This window comes from Saimiri boliviensis, chromosome 19, assembly GCF_048565385.1.
Source record: "Saimiri boliviensis isolate mSaiBol1 chromosome 19, mSaiBol1.pri, whole genome shotgun sequence".
Classification (NCBI taxonomy): domain Eukaryota; kingdom Metazoa; phylum Chordata; class Mammalia; order Primates; family Cebidae; genus Saimiri; species Saimiri boliviensis.
Genome location: NC_133467.1, coordinates 3,070,652 through 3,093,242, shown reverse-complemented (window position 1 = coordinate 3,093,242; position 22,591 = coordinate 3,070,652). Strand labels below are relative to the sequence as shown.

Sequence of the window (22,591 nt, the reverse complement as noted above, 5' to 3'; positions counted from 1 at the left end):
ATATGTATGTAATCATATATATACACACACATATACAACCAAGAATTATATATATACAGTAATACTTTTCCTGAGAAAATAACCAAGCTAGAACTTGGCATTTAAAAACACGGCCACAAACCTCTGCAAGTTGTCTTTGTAACTCTGCTATCTTCTGTTCATATATCATTTTTCTGTCAGACACAATGGCCATTAAATTAAATCGAATTTCACCTTCACTGTACCTAGAAGAAAATTATTTAAGTTTATAATTAATAAAGAATTATAAAACTATTACAGTTAAGATAACCTATTGTGATTACCCTCTTAATTTCCTAGTATAAACAAGAGTCTATCAATTGGCTAACAATAAAAATGGATACTTTTAAAAAGCTTTCAGGTCAGGCACATAAGTGTGCACCTGTAGTCCCAGCTACCTGGGAGGCTGAGGAGTGGAGAGGATCCTTTGAGCCTAGGAGTTGGAGGCTGCAGTGAGCTACGATAGTGCACTGTACGCCAGCCTGGGCAACAGAACAAGACCCTGTCTCTAAAATCAAACAAACAAACAAAAAGCTTTCATATAGGAAAGACAACTGTAGGAAAAAAAAAAATAGCTAAATATCATCAATCACAAATGTTTTTTAAATGTTCTAAAATAATGTTAGTACCACTTAAAACATTTGAAATAAAAAATATTTTCATTAATTTCCCTACCTTTATAAGAAACATGACAATTCATTTACTTACGAGCTAGGAAAAAAACAAATGAAGACTCCACATTTGTTAAATTTATTAGACTGGCATCTTAATGCGTATTAACTATGCTCCTCATCATATAATTTTTTCCAAGTCATCATCAACTTTCTATTTATATATTTTAAATTTTATCTTATGACATGTAAACATTTTACATATTTTATTAATATAATATATAATTATATCCTATAGTAAAATTTCTGAATGATGCTCGATTTTCACTACTCTAGTACCAATGAAGCATCTCATAACATAAGCTTGTTCATAGTAAGGACTGATATTAAAAACATTATTTATAACATTATATAAATAGCACTAAGATGAAAATATATAGAAAATGTAAGCCCATTTTGCATTACTTTATCTCTAAGAGTTTCTCATACACAGCTCTATTCACTGAAAAGAATACGGTCCCAATATAACCACAGTGCTCTCAACTATGCAAAAATGTTTTTAAAACACTAACTGTGGGACTTCCGAGTCCCTACTTCTGCCAGTAAGTACAACTAAAAACCCGGGACATAATCTGTTTTTTAAAAAGAGAGAGCAAGAACATTCTGAAAGGTAGAAAAAGGCAGACAAGCTGGGGAACTCAGGAACCAAGAATGATAAAGTAGGGAATTCCCTGGGTTTTTTTTTCTGCCTCATATATCCCCGACTTGGAGCTGAAGAAACCAGCAACCAGGAAATACCGACAGGTACAGACAAAAAAGCTCCAACAAAAGTCTGCTCTCTCTAGCCAGACAGAAAAGGTGCAGCCTCACAAGACAGAAAACTTTTAGACAATAATCATTCTACTATAGCCAAACATGACTAAAAAATCTGTGACCCCACTCCTACTCAAAACCAGTAAAAGCAGAATAAAGAGCCTTGACTTCCAACCTTTAACAAGGCTCCTAGTTTGGTATTTCAAAAGGCTGGGTAGGGAATGGAGACTTTCATCCCTGCCATGTGGTAATGACAACACTCATTTGTGGTATCAGAGGACATGGAATGGGAGGCCAAAATTGTCACTACCATCGAGTAGTGACAATTACTGGTAGGCAAAGTAGCCTCTTCCACTTCAGTATGAGTGGAAAGCAATAGCAAGGCACTCCTGCCCATCTCAGCCAGAGTGGTATCAACAGAAACCCTGCTGGGGGCTGAAACTCCCGTCTCTGTCCAGCAATAACAAGAAACCCCATTCCACCTAAGGTGTCACCGAAGGCCTGGTAGGAAAGTTGGACATCTACTCCCACCTGGCAGTAATGAGGTGGCACCCACGAGTTACCCTGTCAGAGCCATATCCATAAAACCAGCTCACACAGAAATCTTAAATAAGATCCAAAGTCTCACTTTTGAGGAACTATAATTGCTGAAACAATTTTGAAAAAAAGAACAAAATGAAAGGCATCAGTCTACATGATTTCAAGACTGATAGTTACAGTAGTCAGCATAATGCAGTACTGGCAGAGGAACAGATAAATGGAACAATGGGCAGAATAGTGAACCCATAAATAGAGCCATACAAATATACTTCATTTTTGCAAAGGTACAGGAGGAATTCAGTGGAGGAAGGACAGCCTTTTCAATCACTATGCCTGAGTAACTGAATAGGCATAAGCAAAAAAAAAAAAAAAAGACCCTTTACCTAAATGTCATACCATATACAAAAATTAACTCAAAATACATCAGAGACTAACACATAAAACATTAATCTATAAACTTTGAAGAAAGTAACACAGAAAAAAGTTTTTGGTATCTACAATGAGGCAAAGATTTCTTAGACTTGACAACAAAAACAATTCATAGTGTGAAATACTGATAAACTATTTTTTCATCAGGATTAAGACCTTTTGCTCTGTGAAAAAACATTTTGGGAGTACGAGGGGATGGGCTACAGAATGGGAGCGAATACTTGCAGGCAATGTGTTTGATGAAGGATTAGTACCTAGAATACGTAAAGAACTTCAGGCTCAAGAGAAAAAAAAACAATCCAATCAGAAAATGGGCAAAAGGCACGAAAAGCCTTTCAACATCATTAGTCATCAGGGAAATGCAGATTAAAACCACAATTAAGTATCACTATACATCTATTAGAATGGTTAAAATAAAAATGGTGTAGATGTTCCGTGCATACTGCTAAAATAACAATAATATACAAGTTTTAAAAATACTTAATAAACAGAATATTATGCCAATGAGATCAGCTGAGCATTTACTTTTGTATCCTTTTCTCTATAACAGGCCTTACTGCACTGATCCAATCATCTTGATTACATGCACCTAGAAAGAAATTTAAAACAGTTAACACAAACAAAAATAGGAACAATCAATTTTAATATGCAGAAGTTTGGTCCAAAATTTTTTTTTCACATATTTTAACAAATTTAGGGCAGTAAAACTGTTTTTAGTGTAATTATGTTGTTTCAAGTCCATAAATAAATTTTTATAATAGACATAGAAAAATAAATATTTTTAAATATAGAGGCAACATGGAAATCTGCATTACATAAACTATTGGTCCTACACATGAAGCATGGCAAAAAGTACAAACAAAACGAACTCATTTAATTTTTTTTAAATCTAAAACTTTCATGAATAGCATATAACATTAGATTCAACTAAAACAAGTTGTATTGGACTTCAAACCTAATTTAAAAACAAGAAAAAATTTAATGAAGTCAAAATAAGCAGTTAAAATTCTTTTGTGAACCTATTATTTCAGTAATCTTTCAAAGCTACAGATTATACCTCAACCTTGGTAAGTGTTTATTGTTTTTCCTCAGCATTAGAGATGGGGTGGGATCAGAACAAATCTATGCTTTGGCACAAAGGATAATACATTAATGCACTACCTAAATAGAGAACTTTGAAGAAAAATATTTTCTTGATTGCAAAACAATAAAATTATACAATTCCAAATGAAAATATTTTAATACAGATGATACGAAATGTTTGCTCTCCCTTATGAATGGGTTAAAAATAACGAGAAAAACTATTTAAGTTCACTAAGGGTAGTTTTTAAATGTTAAATGGAAAATAAAATAAAATTACATAACCTGTGGATTAAAACATAATTTTACTTGGCAAAACTCAAAGGCTTCAACTGAACTAGTCAACATGTCCTTCCTGTATATTAATAACAACATACTGAAGAGCTTAAGGCCTTCACTGTATTTTATTACCTCATAGTCACTTGTACCTTGAAAATTTAAGCAGCACTGTGACAAAAATGAGGTTAAATACCTAACAGGTTTTCCCCTATCAAAAGTGAAATACCAGGAACAAGAATCACATTACCTAAATCAATCGGTCCTTCTCTTAATCCATCTAATTCATACAGTCTTCCATTAACAGGAACATAACTGACAAAATGAAAAGCATCTTCTTCTTTTGCTGATGTCTTCGTATCAAATTCAAACATTTGCTGTCTATAGTAAAGAAAAAAATAGTGAGACTCAAAGAAGAAAAGAAAGAAGTAGTTTATTTAACATAAAGTCTCTTTACCTGGCAAAACTGTTGTGTACTTGTCGAATCACATCTGAATTGCTCAGTGCCAAGCCTTTCATCTAAAATAAGTTTTTAAAGTAGCCTATTAATATACAAACTTTCACAAATGTGACTTTTTAAGAATAAGAAAAAGGTTGTACTCACAGCTGCATCAAAGCTTTGTGAAAATTCTTTAAACTCTGATAATGTCTCTCCTAAATGAACATCCTGGTGGGTACAGTTCAGTAACACACTCACTATAGCTTGAGTAGCACAAGCATTATTAATTACCTATAAAATATAAGAGTGAAGATAGCAATTTGTTTAAAAAAAACAAAAAAATAGTTTTTCACTGGTGACGATGACCCCAAAATAGGAGCAGTTTTCAAATTATATTTTATAAAGTCTCAGCAGAATAAATGTTTAATTTCTATCCTAATCTGCTTATAGAAATTTACTGCAATTCTGAGGTTGAAGATTCTAGGAAACCAAATGAACTCAATGAACTCATAATATTACCAAAAACCAATCCATTAGGGTAACAAGACCAACTATCCTGATTGAAAACATAGCTGATTAAGCCAACAGAGCTTGTCCTTCTCTCCTATTCATTTCCTCCTAGACTCATTTCTACCTATTCAAATTCAATTCGTATTTTATTACCGAGCATAAGCTTCAACTCATCTATGTGATTTTAGAGAAATTCTAAAACAATTCACATTAGTGTCTACTCTCATTTGAATTCTCAAACAGGATATGTAACGTCCACAGATTTTTTTACTCAGTCACGTACAGTGTTTACATTGCTATCATCTAGCTGTTAATTGTTCGTTTAACAAATTATCTAAACCTCACATTCTAGCCAAAGGAGAAATTTAGATACCATTTACTATACACCAGTTACTTTTGTAGGCACTTCACACGTATTATTTCTTTTAACCCTCTCAACAACTTATGAAGAAGGAGTAATATTACCATTTTCATTTTAGATTTGTAGAAGCTGAGGCACAAAGAGGTTAAGTAACTTGCCAAGAGCACACAGCCAATCTGGTTCTAGAATTTGTGTACACAGCCATCATGTTAGGCTGTCTCAGTACCTGCACGTGGTCTCTCCAACAAGATTGTAAGCCACTTTATGAACACCAGTTTCTTCCACACTGCCTAAGCACCTACAGTATTGAGATCATGAAGCTGGGAAGAACCTCAGATGATCAGTGTGAACACCAGCAAGGTTAATTATAGATTTTTAAAATTGCAGCTTAGTCCTACTATATTATGTTACTATATTGTAATTAGTCTTTCCAATAATGCTAATTAGCTTATGATTTTACATTTTAGTAAATCATCTATTTTTATCCTCCCTGATTTCAGAAGAAAAACTTACAATTATTTTCCTTCTTTAATTCTTATACTTCTCTATTTCTTATGTTGGTAAAGGTTTTAAGGTCTTATGAATACTACCAGTTCCTGAACTGTTGACTGAAGTATATTTGAGAAATTCCTTGATAAGACTGCACTCTCCATTACAGAATAGTCTCATACTCCTAATTCTCAATAAGCATAATAACACCACCATGCTTCTATAATTCTTCTCTTTAAGTATTTTGTATTCAAAACTGTTGTAAAACTGATAAATTAGGAAAAAGTAGTGATAAATCCAGAATCCAACATTGCTGCTGATTTCTACGAATATGTATTTTGATCTGAATCACAGTTCTTTAGTAAATTTGGATGAAAACTTTAATGATTAAAGAGCTTTTAAATGTCGTTGACTAAAACATTTTAACACTTAGTGTTCCCTTATCTTAGGCCAAAATTACCTAAGGTGAAATTATCTTGAGGATAGCAATGGGAGGAGTAAACTTAGGAGAAATTAAAATTTATACTTATCAGCACATTCTTTCAAAATCATGACACCTTAAAAATATATTCCCAATGCTAAACTAAGCAGTGACACTACAGCAGAAAATATTATCAAACATTTCAAATCCGTTATCCTTTACTTTAGGATTTTAGGAAGTAGAAAAAAATTCTTGTGATTACTTTCTTTTTTGATGTCAATAATGATTTATACTGTCCATGATATATTGTAGATCATTTTGTATGCGTGTGTGAGAAGAAAAGTTATAATGTACCTGGGAATAAGAACATATCTTCAAGTTTTAAAAGGATTTTAGTGCCACCAAGTGGTCATGCTATATGTAGTACAAAATTAACAAAAAAACAAACAAAAATTTGTAAAGTGTATAGCCATACATCCATTCAAATAATACTTACTGAGCACCTACTACATGCCAGACATTGTAATAAATGCTGAACATACAGTGAATAAGTAGGATGTGGTCCTGTCCTCATCAAACTCACATAAAAATCATCTTACAGGAGTAGGATTCAAGATGGCCAAATAGGAACACCTCTGGAGGGCAGTTCCCAGCAAGAACAATGCAGAAGGTGAGTGATCACCACATTTCCAAACGAGTTTTCGCTGCCCACAGACCAAGAGATTCTTGGGTGGAAAAGCACCACAAGTTTCCAGCACAGCTGTTTCAGTCAGTGCCATGGGTTGGCACACAAAAACTCACACAAATCAGGTGGTCATTTCAACTGGCACTGGGAATGCATGGGAGACAGAGCCATCCATTCAACTGAAAGGGAAGGGGCTGAGACAGGGAGCCAGGTGTTCTAGCTGGGCGGGTCCCACCCCTCAAAGACCAGAAATCTGAGACGCTCAAATTTTGCAGCAAGCACAGCTGGATTCAGGACGGTCCAGCTCGGTGGGGGAACAGGTGTCCGCCACTACAGAGGCAGTTCTAACTGTACCTCTGTAAACAACACGACGAGGAGGTTCACACACCAGCTGGGCAGAGCCCACAGCAACTCAGCAATGCCTCTGCTGGCAGGCTGTGACTAGACTATCTCAGTGCTGGGCAGGGCATCTATGAAAAAAGGCAGCAGCATGTAAGGAACTTATAAATAAAGCCCCACCTTCCCAGGAGAGAACACCTGGAAAAAAAGTGGGTATGAGTTCCGCTGCAGCAGACTTAAAAATACCTGCCCAGCAGCTCTGCATGGAACAGCGGAGCTCCCAAAACAGCAGTTGAGCTCCTGTAAGAAACAGACTGTCTCCTGAAGCAGCTCACTGACCCCTGTATATCCAAAGAGACACCTCTAAAGGAGAGCTCAGGCTGACATCCAGAGGGTACCCCTCTGGGATGAAGATAACAGAAGAAGAAACCGGCAGCAAACCTTTCTGTTCTGCAGCTCCCACTGGTGATCCCCAGGAAAGCGGGGTCTGGAGTGGACCTCCAGCAGTCCTGCAGCTGAGGGGCCAGATTGTTAGAAGGAAAACTAAGAAACAGAGAGAAATAGATGCAACATCAACAAGAAGGATGTTCACTCAGAGACCCCATCCAAAATTCACCAATTAAAAAGACAACAGGTAGGGAAAGCCACTAAGATGGAAAGAAATCAGTGCAAAAAGGATAAAAACACCAAAATCCAGAGTGCCTCTCCTTCTCCAAGGGATCACAATTCCTTACCAGCAAGGGAACAAAGCTGGATGGAGAATGAGGCTGATGAACTGACAGAAATAGGCCTCAGAAGGTGGGTAATAACAAACTTCTCTGAGCTAAAAGAACACGTGCTAACCCAATGCAAAGAAACTAAGAACCTTGAAAAAAGGTTAGATGAAAAGCTAACTAGAATAAACAGCTTAGAGAAGAATATAAGTGACTTGATGGAGCTGAAAAACACAACACGAGAACTTCGAGAAGCATACACAAGTTTCAATAGCCGACTGACCAAACAGAAGAAAGAATATCAGAGATTGAAGATCAACTCAATGAAATAAAACAAGAAGGCAGGATTAGAGAGAAAAAAGTGAATAGAAATGAACAAAGCCTCCAAGAAATACGGAATTATGTTAAAAGACCTAATCTACGTTTGATAGGTGTACCTATGAAATGACTGAGAGAATAAATATAACCGAGAGAAAGAATCCAAGCTGGAAAACACTCTTCAGGATATTACCCAGGAGAACTTTCCCAACCTAGCAAGGCAGGCCAACATTCCAGTCCAGGAAATACAGAGAATATCACAAAGATATCCCTCAAGAAGAGCTACCCAAAGGCACATAATCATCAGATTCACCAGGGTTGACATGAAGAAACAAATGCTAAGGGCAGCCAGAGAGAAAGGTCAGGGTACCCACAAACAGAAGCCCATCTGAATCACAGCAGATCTCTCAGCAGAAACTCTACAGGCCAGAAGAGAGTTGGGGTCAATATTCAACATCCTTAAAGAAAAGAACTTTCAACTTAAAATTTTATATCCAGCCAAACTAAGCTTCAAAGCAAAGGAGAAATAAAATCCTTTACGGACAAGCAATTGCCGAGAGATTTTTGTCACCACCAGGCCTGCCTTACAAGAGCTCCTAAAAGAAACACTAAACAAGGAAAGGAACAACCATTACCAGCCCCTCCAAAAATGTACCATACAGTAAAGACCATCAACACATTGAAGAAAACGCATGAACTAATGGGCAAAACATCCAGCTAGCATCAAAATGGCAGGAGCAAATTCACATATAACAATATTAACCCTAAATGTAAATGGGCTAAATGCCCCAATCAAAAGGCATGGACTGGCAAATTGGATAAAAAGTCAAAACCCATTGGTGTGCTGTATTTAGGAAACCCATCTCACATGCAAGGATACACATAGGTTCAAAATAAAGGGATGGAAGAAGATTTACCAAGCACACAGAGAGCAAAAAAGAGCAGGAGTTGCAATCCTAGTCTCTGACAAAACGGACTTTAAACCAACAAAGATCAAAAGAGACAAAGAAGGGCATTACATAATGGTAAAAGGATCAATGCAACAAGAAGAGCTAAGGATCCCAAATATATACATACAGAAGCACCCAGATACATAAAGTTCTTAACGACCTACAAAGAGACTTAGATTCCCACACAATAATAGTGGGAGACTTTAACACTCCACTGTCAATATCAGACAGATAAACGAGACAGAAGATAAACAAGGATATCCAGAACTTGAACTCAGATCTGGACCAAAGGGACCTAATAGACATCTACAGACCTCTCAACCCCAAATCCACAGAATATACATTCTTCTCAGCACCACATCAACTTACTCTAAAACTGATCACATAATTGGAAATAAATCACTCCTCAGCAAATACAAAAGAATGGGAATCATAACAAATAGTCTGTAAGACCACAGGGCAATCAAATTAGATCTCAGGATTAAGAAACTAACTCAGAACCACACAACTTCATGGAAACTGAAAAACTGGCTCCTGAATGACAACTAGCTCCTGAATGTCAACTGCATAAACAATGAAATGAAGGCACAAATAAAGATGTTCTTCAAAACCAGTGAGAACGAAAACACAACATACTAGAATCTCTGGGATACATTTAAAGCAGTTTCTAGAGGGAAATTTACAGCAATAAACACCCACATGAGAAGTGAGGAAAGATCTAAAATTGACAGCCTATCATCAAAATTGAAACCGCTAGAGGAGCAAGATCAAAAAAACTCAAAAGCTAGCAGAAGACAAGAAATAACTAAGATCAGAGCAGAACTGAAGGAGATACAGACAAAACAACAACAACAAAAAACTTCAAAAAAATCAAGAAATTCAGGAGCTGGTTTTTTGAAAAGATCGACAAAATAGACCTCTAGCCAGATTAATAAAAAATAAGAGAGAAGAATCAAATAGATGCAATAAAAAACAATAAAGGAGATATAACCACCGATTCCATAGAAATACAAACTACCATGAGAGATTACTACAAACAACTCTACGCACAAAAACAAGTAAACCTGGAAGAAATAGGTAAATTCCAGGACACTTGCACCCTCTCAAGCCTAAACCAGGAAGAATCTGAAACCTTGAACAGACATATAACAAGGACTGAAGTTGAGGTACCAATAATAGCCTACCAACCAAAAAAAGTCCAGGTCCAGATGGGTTCACAGCTGAATTCTACCAGATGTACAAAGAGGAGCTAGTACCATTCCATCTGAAACTATTCCAAAAAACACAAAAAGAGAAACTCCTTCCCAAATCATTTTATGAGACCAAGATCATCCTGATACCAAAACGCAACAGAGACCCAACAAAAAAAGAAAACTTTAGGCCAATATCCGTGATGAACATAGATGCAAAAATCTTCAAAAAAATACTGGCAAACCGACTGCAACAGCACATCAAAAAGCTTATCCATCACAATCAAGTAGGCTTCATCCCGGGGATGCAAAGCTGGTTTAACATACGCAAGTCTATAAATGTAATCTACCACATAAACAGAACCAAAGACAAAAACCACATGATTATCTCAATAGATGCAGAGAAGGCCTTCGACAAAATTCAACAGCCCTTTATACTAAAAACTTTCAATAAACTAGGTGTGAAAGGAACGTATCTCAAAACAATAAACGCCATTTATGACAAATCCACAGCCAACACATACTGAATGGGCAAAAACTGGAAGCACTCCCTTTAAAATTAGGCACTAGACAAGGATGCCCTCTCTCACCACTCCTATTCAATATAGTATTGGAAGTTCTAACCAGAGCCATTAGGCAAGAAAAAACCAAATAAAGGGTATTAAATTAGGAAACGAGGAAGTCAAATTGCCTCTATTTGCAGAAGACATGATTGTTTATTTAGAAGACCCCATCATCTCAGCCCCAAATCTCCTTAAACTGATAAGCAACATCAGCGAAGTTTCAGGACACAAAATCAATGTGCAGAAATCACAAGCATTCCTATACACCAATAGCAGACAAACAGAGAGCCAAATCATGAGCAAGCTCCCATTCGCAAGTGCTACAAAGAGAATTAAATACCAAGGAATACAACTAACAAAGGATGTAAAGGACCTCTTCAAGGAGAACTACAAACCACTGCTCAAGGAAATAAGAGAGGACACAAACAGATGGAAAAACATTCCATGCTCATGGTTAGGAAGACTCAGTATCATGAAAATGGCCATACTGCCCAAAGTAAATTACAGATTCAACACTATCCCCATCAAGCTACCAATGACCTTCTTCTTCTCAAAACTGGAAAAAACCATCTTAAACTTCATATAGAACCAAAAGAGAGCCCGCATAGCCAAGACAATCCAAAGCAAAAAGAACAAAGCCAGCGGCATCATGCTACCTGGCTTCAAAGTATACTACGAGGCTACAGTAATCAAAACAGCATGGTACTGGTACCAAAACAGAGATGTAGAACAATGGAACAGAACAAAGGCCTCGGAGGCAATGCCACACAACTACAACCATCTGATCTTTGACAAACCTGACAAAAACAAGCAATGGGGAAAGGATTCCCTATTTAATAAATGGTGTTGAGAAAACTGGCTAGCCATGTGTAGAAAGCAGAAACTGGACCCCTTCCTGACACCTTACACTAAAATTAACTCCAGATGGATTACAGACTTGAACATAAGACCTAACATCATAAAATCCCTAGAAGAAAACCTAGGCAAAACCATCCAGGACATAGGCATAGGCAAGGACTTCGTGACTGAAACACCAAATGTATTGGCAACAGAAGCCAAAATAGACAAATGGGATCAAATTAAACTCCAGAGCTTCTGCACAGCAAAAGAAACAACCATTAGAGTGAACTGACAACAACAGAATGGGAAAAACTTTTTGCAATCTACCCATCTGACGAAGCACTAATATCTACAATCTACAAAGAACTAAAACAGATTTACAAGAAAAAGCAAACCCATTCAAAAGTAGGCAAAGGATATGAACAGACACTTTTCAAAAGAAGACATTTATGAGGCCAACAAACATATCAAAAAATGCTCATCATCACTGGTCATTAAAGAAATGCAAATCAAAATCACATTGAGATACCACATCACGCCAGTGAGAATGGTGATCATTAAAAAACCTAGAGACAACAGATGCTGGAGAGGATGTGGAGAAACAGGAACACTTTTACACTATTAGTGGGAATGTAAATTAGTTCAACTATCGTGGAAGACAGTGTGGTGCTTCCTCAAGGACCTAGAAATAGAAATTCCATTTTACCCAGCAATCCCATTACTGGGTATAGGCCCAAAGGATTATAAATCATACTATTATAAAGACACATGCACACATATGTTCACTGCAGCACTGTTTACAATAGCAAAGACCTGAAACTGACCCAAATGCCCATGGATGATAGACTAGACAAGGAAAATGTGGCACATATACACCGTGGAATACTACGCAGTCATAAAAAACAAGGACTTTGTGTCCTTTGTAGGGACATGGATGAATTTGGAAACCATCATTCTCAGCAAACTGACACAAGAACAGATAATCAAATGCTGCATGTTCTCACTCAGGGGTGAGTGTTGAACAATGAGAACACATGGACACAGGGAAGGGAGCATCACACACTGGGGTCTGTTGTGGGGAGCCAGGGGAGGGACAGCAGTGGGGTGGGAAGGTTGGAAAGGGATAACATGGGGAGAAATGCCAGATATAGGTGATGGGGGGATAGAAGAGGCAAACCACATTGCCATGTGTGTACCTATATAACAATCCTGCATGACGTGCACATGCACCCCAGAACCTAAAGTACAATTACCTTTAGCTAGGCTAAGAAAAAAGATGATCCAAATAAATAAAATCAGAAACAAAAAAGGACAGATAACATCTGAGACCACAGAAATACAAAGAATCATTATAAAGTATTATGAAGCGCTATATACCAAAAATTGGAAAACCCAGAAATGGATAAATTCCTAGACACATACAACCTACCAAGACTGAATCACGAAGGAATAAAAAACCTAAATAAACCAACAACAAGTAATGAGATCAAAGTCATAATTAAAAGTAAAGCAAAGCCCAGGACTTGATAGTGTCGTTACTAAATTCTACCCAACATTTAAAGAAGAGCAAATGCTAACTTTACTCAAATGCTTCAAAAAACATGGAAGAAGAAGGAATGCTTTGAAACTCACTCTACAGAAGCAGCACTACTCTGATACCAAAACCACACAAGTACACAAGAAAACCACAGATCAATATCACTGACAATAAAAGATGCTAACTAAAGTCTTCAACAAAATAGTAACAAACCAAATTCAATAATACCACATTAAAAAGATGATTCATTATGATTAACTAAGAGTCATCCAAGAATCCAAGATGGATCAACATATGCTAATCAATAAAGGTGATACCAAGAAAAAAACTACCTAATCATTTCAACAGATGCTGAAAAGCATTCGATAAAATTTAACACCCTTTTATGACAAAAACCCTCAATAAACTGGATATGAAAGATACATACCACAGCACAACATAAGCCATATAAAACAGACTCACAGCTAATATCATATTGAATATAAAAAAAAAATGAAAGTCTAAGATCAGGAACAAGACAAGGATGATCATTTTCAGCATTTTATTCAACATAATACTGGAGGTCCTCGTTAGAGCCATCAGGCAAGAGAAGGAAATAAAGGGCATGCAAACTGCAGAGAAAGAAGTCAAATTAGCACTGTTCACAGCTGACAGAACCTTAGAAAAACCTCAGGACGACAAAAAACTCTTAGAACTGATAAATGAGTTCAGTAAAGTTGCAGGATATAACAAATCACAGTAGCTCACACCTGTAATCCCAGCACTTTGGGAGGCTAAGGAAGGAGGAATGCTTGAGCCCAGGAGTTTAACACCAGCTGGGCAACATAATGAGACCCTGTCTCTACAGAAAATTCTAAAAATTAGCCAGGACTAAAAATTAGTCCTAGCTACTTGAAAGGTTGAGGCAGGAGGATTGCTTGAGCCCAGGAACAGGAGGTTATAGTGAGCTATGATTGTGCTACTGCACTCCAGCCTGAATGACAGAGCAAGACCCTGTCCCCCCAGAAAAAAAAAACTTGCATGATACAAAATCAGCATACAAAAATCAGCTGCTATTATATATGCCAACAGTGAATCTGAAAAAGAAGTTAAGAAAAAAATCCTATTTAAAATAGCTACAAAGAATATATAAAAGGCCAGGTGCAGTGGCTCAAGCCTGTAACATCAGTACTTTGGGAGGCCAAGGCAGGAAGATCATTTGAGGCCAGGAGTGTGAGACCAGCCTGGCAAATACGGCAAAATTCTGTCTTTGCAAAATACAAAAATTAGCCTGGTGTGGTGGCACATGCCTGTAATCCCAGCTACTCAGGACACTATGGCAGGAGAATTGCTTGGACCTGGGAGGCGGAGATGGGCCGAGACTGCACCACTACACTCCAGAATGGGTGTCTCAAAAAAAAAAAAAAAAAAAAAAAGAATATAAAATACCTAGGAATCAATTTAACCAAAGAAGTGAAAGGTCTATAAGATCTACACAAGGACAAGTATACAACACTGATGAAGAGTTCACCGAAAACTGGATATTCCCTGCTCATGAACTGGAAGAGTTAATATTGTTAAAATGACAATTCTACTGAAAGCAATAGAGTCAATGCACTCCCTGTCAAAATATCAATGATGTTCTTCATAAAAACAGAAAAAGCAATCCTAAAATTTATACAGAACACAAAAGACCCAGAATGGCCAGAGCAATCCTGAGCAAAGACAATACTAGAGGCATCACATTATCTGACTTCAAAATAGACTACAAAGCTCTAACAACCAAATCAACATGATACTGGCATAAAAACAAGACACATAAATAATGGAACAAAAGAGAGAATCAAGATATAAATCCATGCATTTACAGACAAATCATTTTCAACAAAGATGCCAAGAATATACAATAGTAGTCTCTCCAGTAAACGGTTCTGTAAAACTGGATAACCATTGCAGAAAAAAACAAACTAGATCCCAGTGTCCCACCATACACGAAAATGAAATCAAAATGGATTAAAGACTTAAATATAAGACTTGAAACTATGAAACTACTACAACAAAACACTGGAGAAAATCTCCAGGACATTGGTCGGGGCAAAAATTTTTTAGTAAGACCTAATAAAGCACAGACAACAAAAACAAAAATAAATGAATAGGATTACAGCAAACTACGAAGAATCTGCATAACAAAGGAACCAATCAACAAAGTAAAGAGACGACCCACAGAATGGGAGAAAATATTTGCAAACTACCTATCTTAAAAGGGATTAACAACCAGCATATATAAGAAGCTCAAGCAACTCAATAGGAAAAAATCAAATAATCAGATTTTAAAATGCGCAGAAGATCTAAATAGACATTTCTCGAAAGACATACAAATGGCCAACAGGTATATGAAAACATGCTCAACATCATTAATCATCAGAGCAATGCAAATCAAAACTACAATGTTTTCATCGCACTCAAGTTAAAACGGCTTTTAATAAAAAGGGAATGACAAATAACTGGTGAGGATGTGGACAAAGGGGAACCCTCATAAACACTATTGGCAGAAATGTAAATTACTATAGCTACTATGGAAAACTGTATGGATGGAGGTTATTCAAAACTAAAGAGAACTATTGTGTAATCCAGCAATTCCACTACTGCGTACACAGATCCAAAAGAAGGGAAATAAATATACCGAAAAATTATGTGCATTCCTATGTTTTTATTATGGCACTATTCATAATAGCCAATATATATAATCAACTTAAGAGCCCATCAATGGATGAACGGATAAAAAATATATAGTATATATATACAATGTGAGATTATGCAGCCATAAAAAAGAATAAAATCCTATTATTCGAAGCAATATGGAAATGGAGGTCATTATGTTAAATGAAATAAGTCAAGTACAGAAAGACAAACATCTCATGTTCTCAATCACACGTGAAAGCTAAATCAGCACATCTTCTAGGATAGAAAATAGACTGACGGTTGCCAGAGGCTGGGAAGGGCTGGGTGGTGAAGGGGATGAATGGAGTTTGATTAATGGGTACAAATACACAGTTTGATAGAATAAAGAAGACTTACTGTTTGACAAATCAGTAGGGTGCCTATTGTTTTGAATAATCTATCATATATTTTACAGTAGCTATAAGAGGATAATTTGAATGTTGCTAGCATAAAGACAAGTATTTAAGGTGAGTGATATCCCAATTATACTAGTTTAATCTTTTTAAATTATATGAATGTATTAAATTATCGTGTCCCCCAAATTCTACATTTACTATGTATCGATTAATTTTTTTTAAAGAAAAGCACAATTAACCCCATTGAAAAATAACATAAACAAGAATTTCACAGAGGAAATTCATATGGCCACTAAAGAGCATTTCAATATGATTAGTGATCAGGGAGACATAAGCCAAGACAAAAATGAAGTAGCATTTTGGAACCAATTGGCTGGCAAAAATTTAAAAGCCTAGTGATGTCACGTGTCAGGATATGTGGCTTTGTAACAACTCTCACACATTGCTAGTGGAAGTGCAAATTTGAACGGCTACTTCAGAAAACATTTTAATATTCCCTCCAAAAGTTGCGCACATTCACATATGAGATGAAGTAGTCATTCTACGTCTAGGTATATACCAGGAGAAACTTGTACACTTACAAAAAAAAATGTTTACAGCAACACAATTCACAGTAACTCAAACTGAAAACCCAAAAAACAATCTGCAGCCTGCAGAAGATTAAGTAAACTAGCATGTTTGTGCAGTTGATATTATATCGCATGCAAAATAAATGAACTATCATAATAAATATATGGATGAAATTTAACAATATGATATTAAGTGAAAAAAGTAGGCTAGACCTAATAGTTCACAGCTGTAATCCCAGTCCTTTGGGAGGGCAAAGGTGGGAGAATTTGACTGTAGGAGCTGGAGACCAGCCTGGGTAACATAATGAGATTCTGTCTCTTTGAAAAATATAAAAAATTCGCTGGGTGTGGTGATGTGCATCTGTAGTCCGAGTTATTTGTGAGGCTGGGGCAGGAGGCTGAGATTGCAGTGACCTGTGATCATGCCATTTCATTCCAGCCTGAGTGATAGAGCAAGACCCTGTCTCAAAACAAAAAAAAAAAAAAAAAAAACCTCCCAAAATGTACAGAAAACATGATACTTTTTATCAAGTTGGAATTTTATTTACAAACACCTTTTTCAGGTTTACAAAAAATACATTAAAAAAAGATAAACAGAATTCAACATGAGGGTTATACTGGATGGAGAGAGGGAAGATGAGAAGCACACTGAACGATGAACGGGACAAAAGGAAATATCAGCTGAAGATTATTTGGGTGGTGGGTTCTTAGGCACTGACTTTGTTTCTTAAAATAACCAAATAAATAAAAGGGGAGCATGAGTAAACCAATCATAGATACGTGTTATTAACCAAGGATTCTTCTAATTCCATTCTGGGTACCTTAAAAGCAACTTTTTTTTAAAGGTAAAAAGAAAAACAGGCATCATCATAATGTCCTCCTACTCCATCCTCATATCTAATCTATTACACATGAAAGGTGCTAATACTTTATCTCTAAATATTATTTGAATCCATTCACATCTCTCTGTACTTCCAGTTTTTTGTTTACTATCAAATGGACTTCTGCAAAAGCCTCCTAACTGACATCTACTCATGTCCTACACTGCTTCTCAAATGCATTCCCAACACTGGAGCCAAAATGACCTCTTCTAATGAAAATCTGTTGATGACACTCTTCTTAAAACACTTCAGTAACTATGACTCTAAAGATACAGACAAAAGCCTCAATCATAGCCTAAAATGCCCTGGAAGATCTGACCTCTATCTACATCTGTAGGCTAGAGAATATAAATCTGATCCAGGCCCAGGACCACCTGGAATGAAGGCGACTTTCTTAGTGTCCTCTACTGTGAACTCAAACTACTGAGCTTTGGTGAAAGACAAGTATGCATGTGACACAGGCATATTCCATAAAAGGGAAGGGAGTATGCTTTCGGCTTCCTCCTTCTGAATGTGGAATTGAGAAAGAATGGCTAAAGCTCTAGAAATCATCTTGGACCATGAAGTAACCTTTGGAATAGAAAACATATATAAAGGAGCAAAACAAAAGAGCCTGCAACCTTGACCGTTCTTGAACGTAAAAAAAAAATCTATTCCTTATAAACTATTATTTCTCTATGCCTATGCCTAACTGCACCTAATCCGGGCTGACATATTTCCTGTTCTGCTTCATATCTCACTACATGTCCCCTTTTCTCTGCACAGTTCAGCTACATTGGTCTTTTTCCAGTATCTCTTAGTAATCTCATTCACTTTTGCTATAAAGCTGTAATTAATCTGGAATGACCCTGAACCTTTCTTCCCTACTTAATACCTACTTAATACCTACTTAACCTTCAGGTTTCAGGTAAACTGTCACTCAGAGAGGCTTTGTCTCTGACAAAGTCCCATTTTTATGAATATAGTAAAAAAAAATTGACCTTTCCCAAAGAGAGGTCTAGCCTTCGTCCTCAGTTCCTGGGAGATGATCTCCAAGTCCTTAAAAAGCCAAGCCCAAGAGTATCTTTATTTGCCTGGGGGCTTTGGACCACACTGATGGTCTAACACTGCGACTTAGGTTGGGGGTATTGGGTCAAGATAATCTGCTCAACCTCCTGTGGGTCTGGAGACTAAGGTCAACCACATAGGTAGCCAACCAGGTCTATGTGACCAAGGCCCAGTAGAAACTTTGGACAGCAAGAATCAGATGAGGTTCCCTGGATGAAAATACTCTGCATATTGTCACATAGTATTGCTAGGAGAGCGAGCACTGTCTGTGACAATACTGGGAGAAGACAACTAGACGCTCTGCACATGTCAACTGTCCTGGACTCTGCCCCATGCGGCTCTTCCCTTGGCTAATTTTAATCTATATTCTGTCACTGTAATAACTCACAACCATGAGTATAGCAGTTTTGAGTGACATCTACGAGTCTTTCTAACCAATTACAGAACCTGAGGATGATCTGTGGCCCCACCCAAGACAAAGCTGCAGTGCTGCCACAAGTGAGGATAGCCTTGAGGACCCCAAACTCTATAGTTCGTCTTCAAAGTGGGGGTTGTTTTGTGGATGGTTCTTAAACTTTGTAATATGGTTATCATTTCACACCAGTCAGCACTTATCATCATTGTAATTTTACATTTAATCGATTAATACCAATTGCGTCCACTAAACACTAAGCATATTTGAGGGCAGGAATCATGGCACTTTTTCATTCTCCAAGCACTACAGTGTCTGGCACATTGTAGGTACTCAATCATTCTTTCCTGAAAGACTGAACAGATGGAGTCACATAAATCCAGTACCACTGCAGCACGATTTTAAGCACGCAGATCACATCTCAGCTCTCTCATCAGTGAAATGATAATAAGACAACAATATTTTGTGGTGAACAACTACCATAATTTCATTTCTGGATCCTTATATACAAATTGCAATTACTAGGATATATTTCTTTCCTCAATATTTTATTAATCAACAATACACAGACACATACACATACAGCCCCCTTGAATTAGACTACAGGATCAGCACAAAATAGATAGTGTTACCTCTCTATATTGAGGTAATTCCAGTATAAATGCCATTTAGTTAATCAGTATAACCTTATCAAATAAATATGATTTCATTAAACTTTTTAAATTTCTGAAAATACTCCAGACATACTGGATTGGAAATTATTACTGTAAGCCCTTGAAATCTAAAATCAACAATTACATATTATGCAATACATAAGTCTCCTAGCATAGACTTATAGGAGGCATACACTAAAAAGGCTGACAAATAATAATGGGGAATTACTGACCTCTCAGTTTATCACTAAGTGTTAGTAAAATAAAGTACCAAAAGAATGATATTATGGGGAATCACTAATCTGACATTTTCATAGACACATCTGGAATAATACAAATAAAATATTAGAGTAAGAGAGAAACGTAACACAGAACTAAGAAATATCAAGGGACTCCAGAAATTATAAATTCATACTCTACTATCATTTTTTTCTTTCTTTATAGAGTACTATCTTGTACCTTAAAATAGCTAGGTCTCTATAAATCAGACAACATTAGTATTCTGGTGTTAGTAAATTCTAGCACTCTTTAATATTCTTAGAGATGAACAGTGCAGTCTGCATTTACTGGATATCCACATGTGCCAGGGACTGAATATAAAAACAAAATCCGTAACGCTGAGGTTTACAGTTTACTGTAGAAGAAACACAATTAAATACTAATACAGTTTGTAAATTTGTCCCTGTTGAAACCTCATGTTAAAATGTAATCCCTAGTGCTGGAGGTGAGGCCTGGTGGGAGATGTTTGGATCATGGGGGTGGATCCCTTATGAATGGCTTGGTCCATCCCCTTGATGTTAAGTGAGCTCTTACTCTGAGCTCACACAAAATCTGGTCATTTAAAAGTGTGTTCCCCACTCTCCCTTTCTCGCTCACTCCAGCTCAGCCATGTGAGTTGTCTGTTCCTTCTTTGCCTACGACCATGAGTAAAAGCTTCCTGAGGCCTCCCAAGAAGCTGAGCAGAGATCGGCACCAGGTTTCCTATGAAGCCTGCAGTGCAGAACTGTGGGTAAATTAAACCTTTCTTTATAAATTATCCAGTCTCAAGTATTTTTTATAGCGAAGCAAGAATAACCTAACACAAACATACATCAACATATATGGAAAATATCTGTAAAAATATAAATTGTTTTCAATGGTTATATCTAAAGCAGAGATTATAAGGCACTTTTATTTTCTACAGCATCTGCTCTATAATGCTCAAATTTTTACAGTGGCATATACGCTTACATACATTGAAAAAACAAAAGCATTTTTAAAAGGGAGAAAAATCACCTGTCAGACTTTTAAACTTATCTGTCCCCTGGCTTTTCTCTACTACCTAGATCTTAAAATTCACAGACAACTGTGGATTTAAAATTACAGTTACTATATGTATAATGATACATACGTACACAAATATTAAATAAATGGACTATTTGTTTTTTTTGTTGGTTTTGTTTTTGAGACAGGTCTTGCTCTGCTGTCCAGGATGGAGAGCAGTGGCAAGACCACAGCTCACTGCAGCTTCAACCTCCTGGGCTCAAGCAATCCTCCTACCTCAGCCTTCCAAAGTGCTAGGATTACAAACATGAGCCACTGTGCCCAACCAGATTATTTAGAGAAATAATTAGAAACTCAAAATGTTGATTGCCAAAGATTAATTAATTAAATTATAGGGTATTTATGCCTAGAACACAAAGGGAGGCAGTGTTGTGATAAGGCTAACAGTACAGACTGCAGAGCCACAGTGCCTGGGTTTGCCAGCGCTGCCACTGATTAGCTATGTAACATGATCAAGTTTCTTCTCCTCTCTAGGACTCTGTTTCCACATCCATAAAATGATGAGGAACCTACCAAACCAGATGACTGCTATAGGGAATCAGATTAATAATTTTAAATATTAAATATAACAATGCATATATTTATATAATATATAAGCAATAATTACTAAATTTATATATAAATTTGTAATTGATATATATTTAAATTTTAAACATATATAAAAGTACTAAAAAAAAGTACTTAGTAAGCCTTCAATAAATGTTAATATTTATTACGTGTGCTAAAATGAAACAAATGAAACAACAAGTCAAACTTTCACTACTAAGTGAAAAAAACAAAATATTCTGCATAATAATCCAATTTTAGCAAACAAAATTGTACGGAAAACATGTTAGCATATGAATAGAAAATAATGTGGAAGTAAGTATGACCTATGGAGTCACAAACCTGGGTTTTATACCTGAACTTAAGTTCTGGATCCACTACACATTATCTGTGTGATCTCAGGCAAATACTTTTTCTAGGCCTCAATTTCTTCATCTGTGAAATGAAGATAACCACCTGACAGGGTTGTTGCAAAGATTAAATATATCTAAATTACAATATCTGGCACACAGCAAGAGCAAATGTTGGTTACTGCTTGCATTAATAATATTATTATAGTTGTTGAACATTCCTCTCTTGTTAACTATTACATACCTAGTACCTAAAACAATGCCTGGCAAAGTAGGTGCTCAATGATCACTTGTTGATTAAATGGACGAGTCAAACTGTTAAAAGGTTAGTAGAGATGGGTATGGGATTACAAGGATATTCACTTTCATGACTATATTTATATTTCTGTAATATTAAGTTCCGCTATTTAAAAAATTACACATTTTTAAATATACAATTAAAAATACCTATTTTCCTTAAAGTAAAAGCAAGAAGTTCTAATTTCTGTAAGAATGCTCAATTCAAAAAAATTAGAGGAAAACAGAAAGGAGCAATAAAATAAAAGAAAAAGGAAAACAAGTTACGGAGTAGTAAAGGCTTTATCTCAAAGGCAGTAATGAGAATACAGTTTTATTCCCCACCTTTCTAAGGG

The 22,591-nt window shown here is 36.4% G+C and overlaps 1 protein-coding gene across 17 annotated transcripts in view; it reads right to left on the bottom strand.

The window, feature by feature from the left end:
* The window catches only part of UCHL5 (ubiquitin C-terminal hydrolase L5), a 108,838-nt gene that overhangs the window by 74,326 nt on the left and 11,921 nt on the right, over positions 1–22,591 (bottom strand). For all 17 annotated transcript variants that reach the window (XM_074390096.1, XM_074390097.1, XM_074390098.1 and 14 more), the window contains exons 4-8: positions 4,372–4,497; positions 4,225–4,286; positions 4,018–4,148; positions 2,937–3,000; positions 122–224 (exon numbers count right to left, since the gene is read on the bottom strand). In XM_074390096.1, coding sequence (XP_074246197.1) covers positions 122–224; positions 2,937–3,000; positions 4,018–4,148; positions 4,225–4,286; positions 4,372–4,497 — 486 coding nt within the window. The remainder of the gene's footprint in view (positions 1–121; positions 225–2,936; positions 3,001–4,017; positions 4,149–4,224; positions 4,287–4,371; positions 4,498–22,591) is intronic.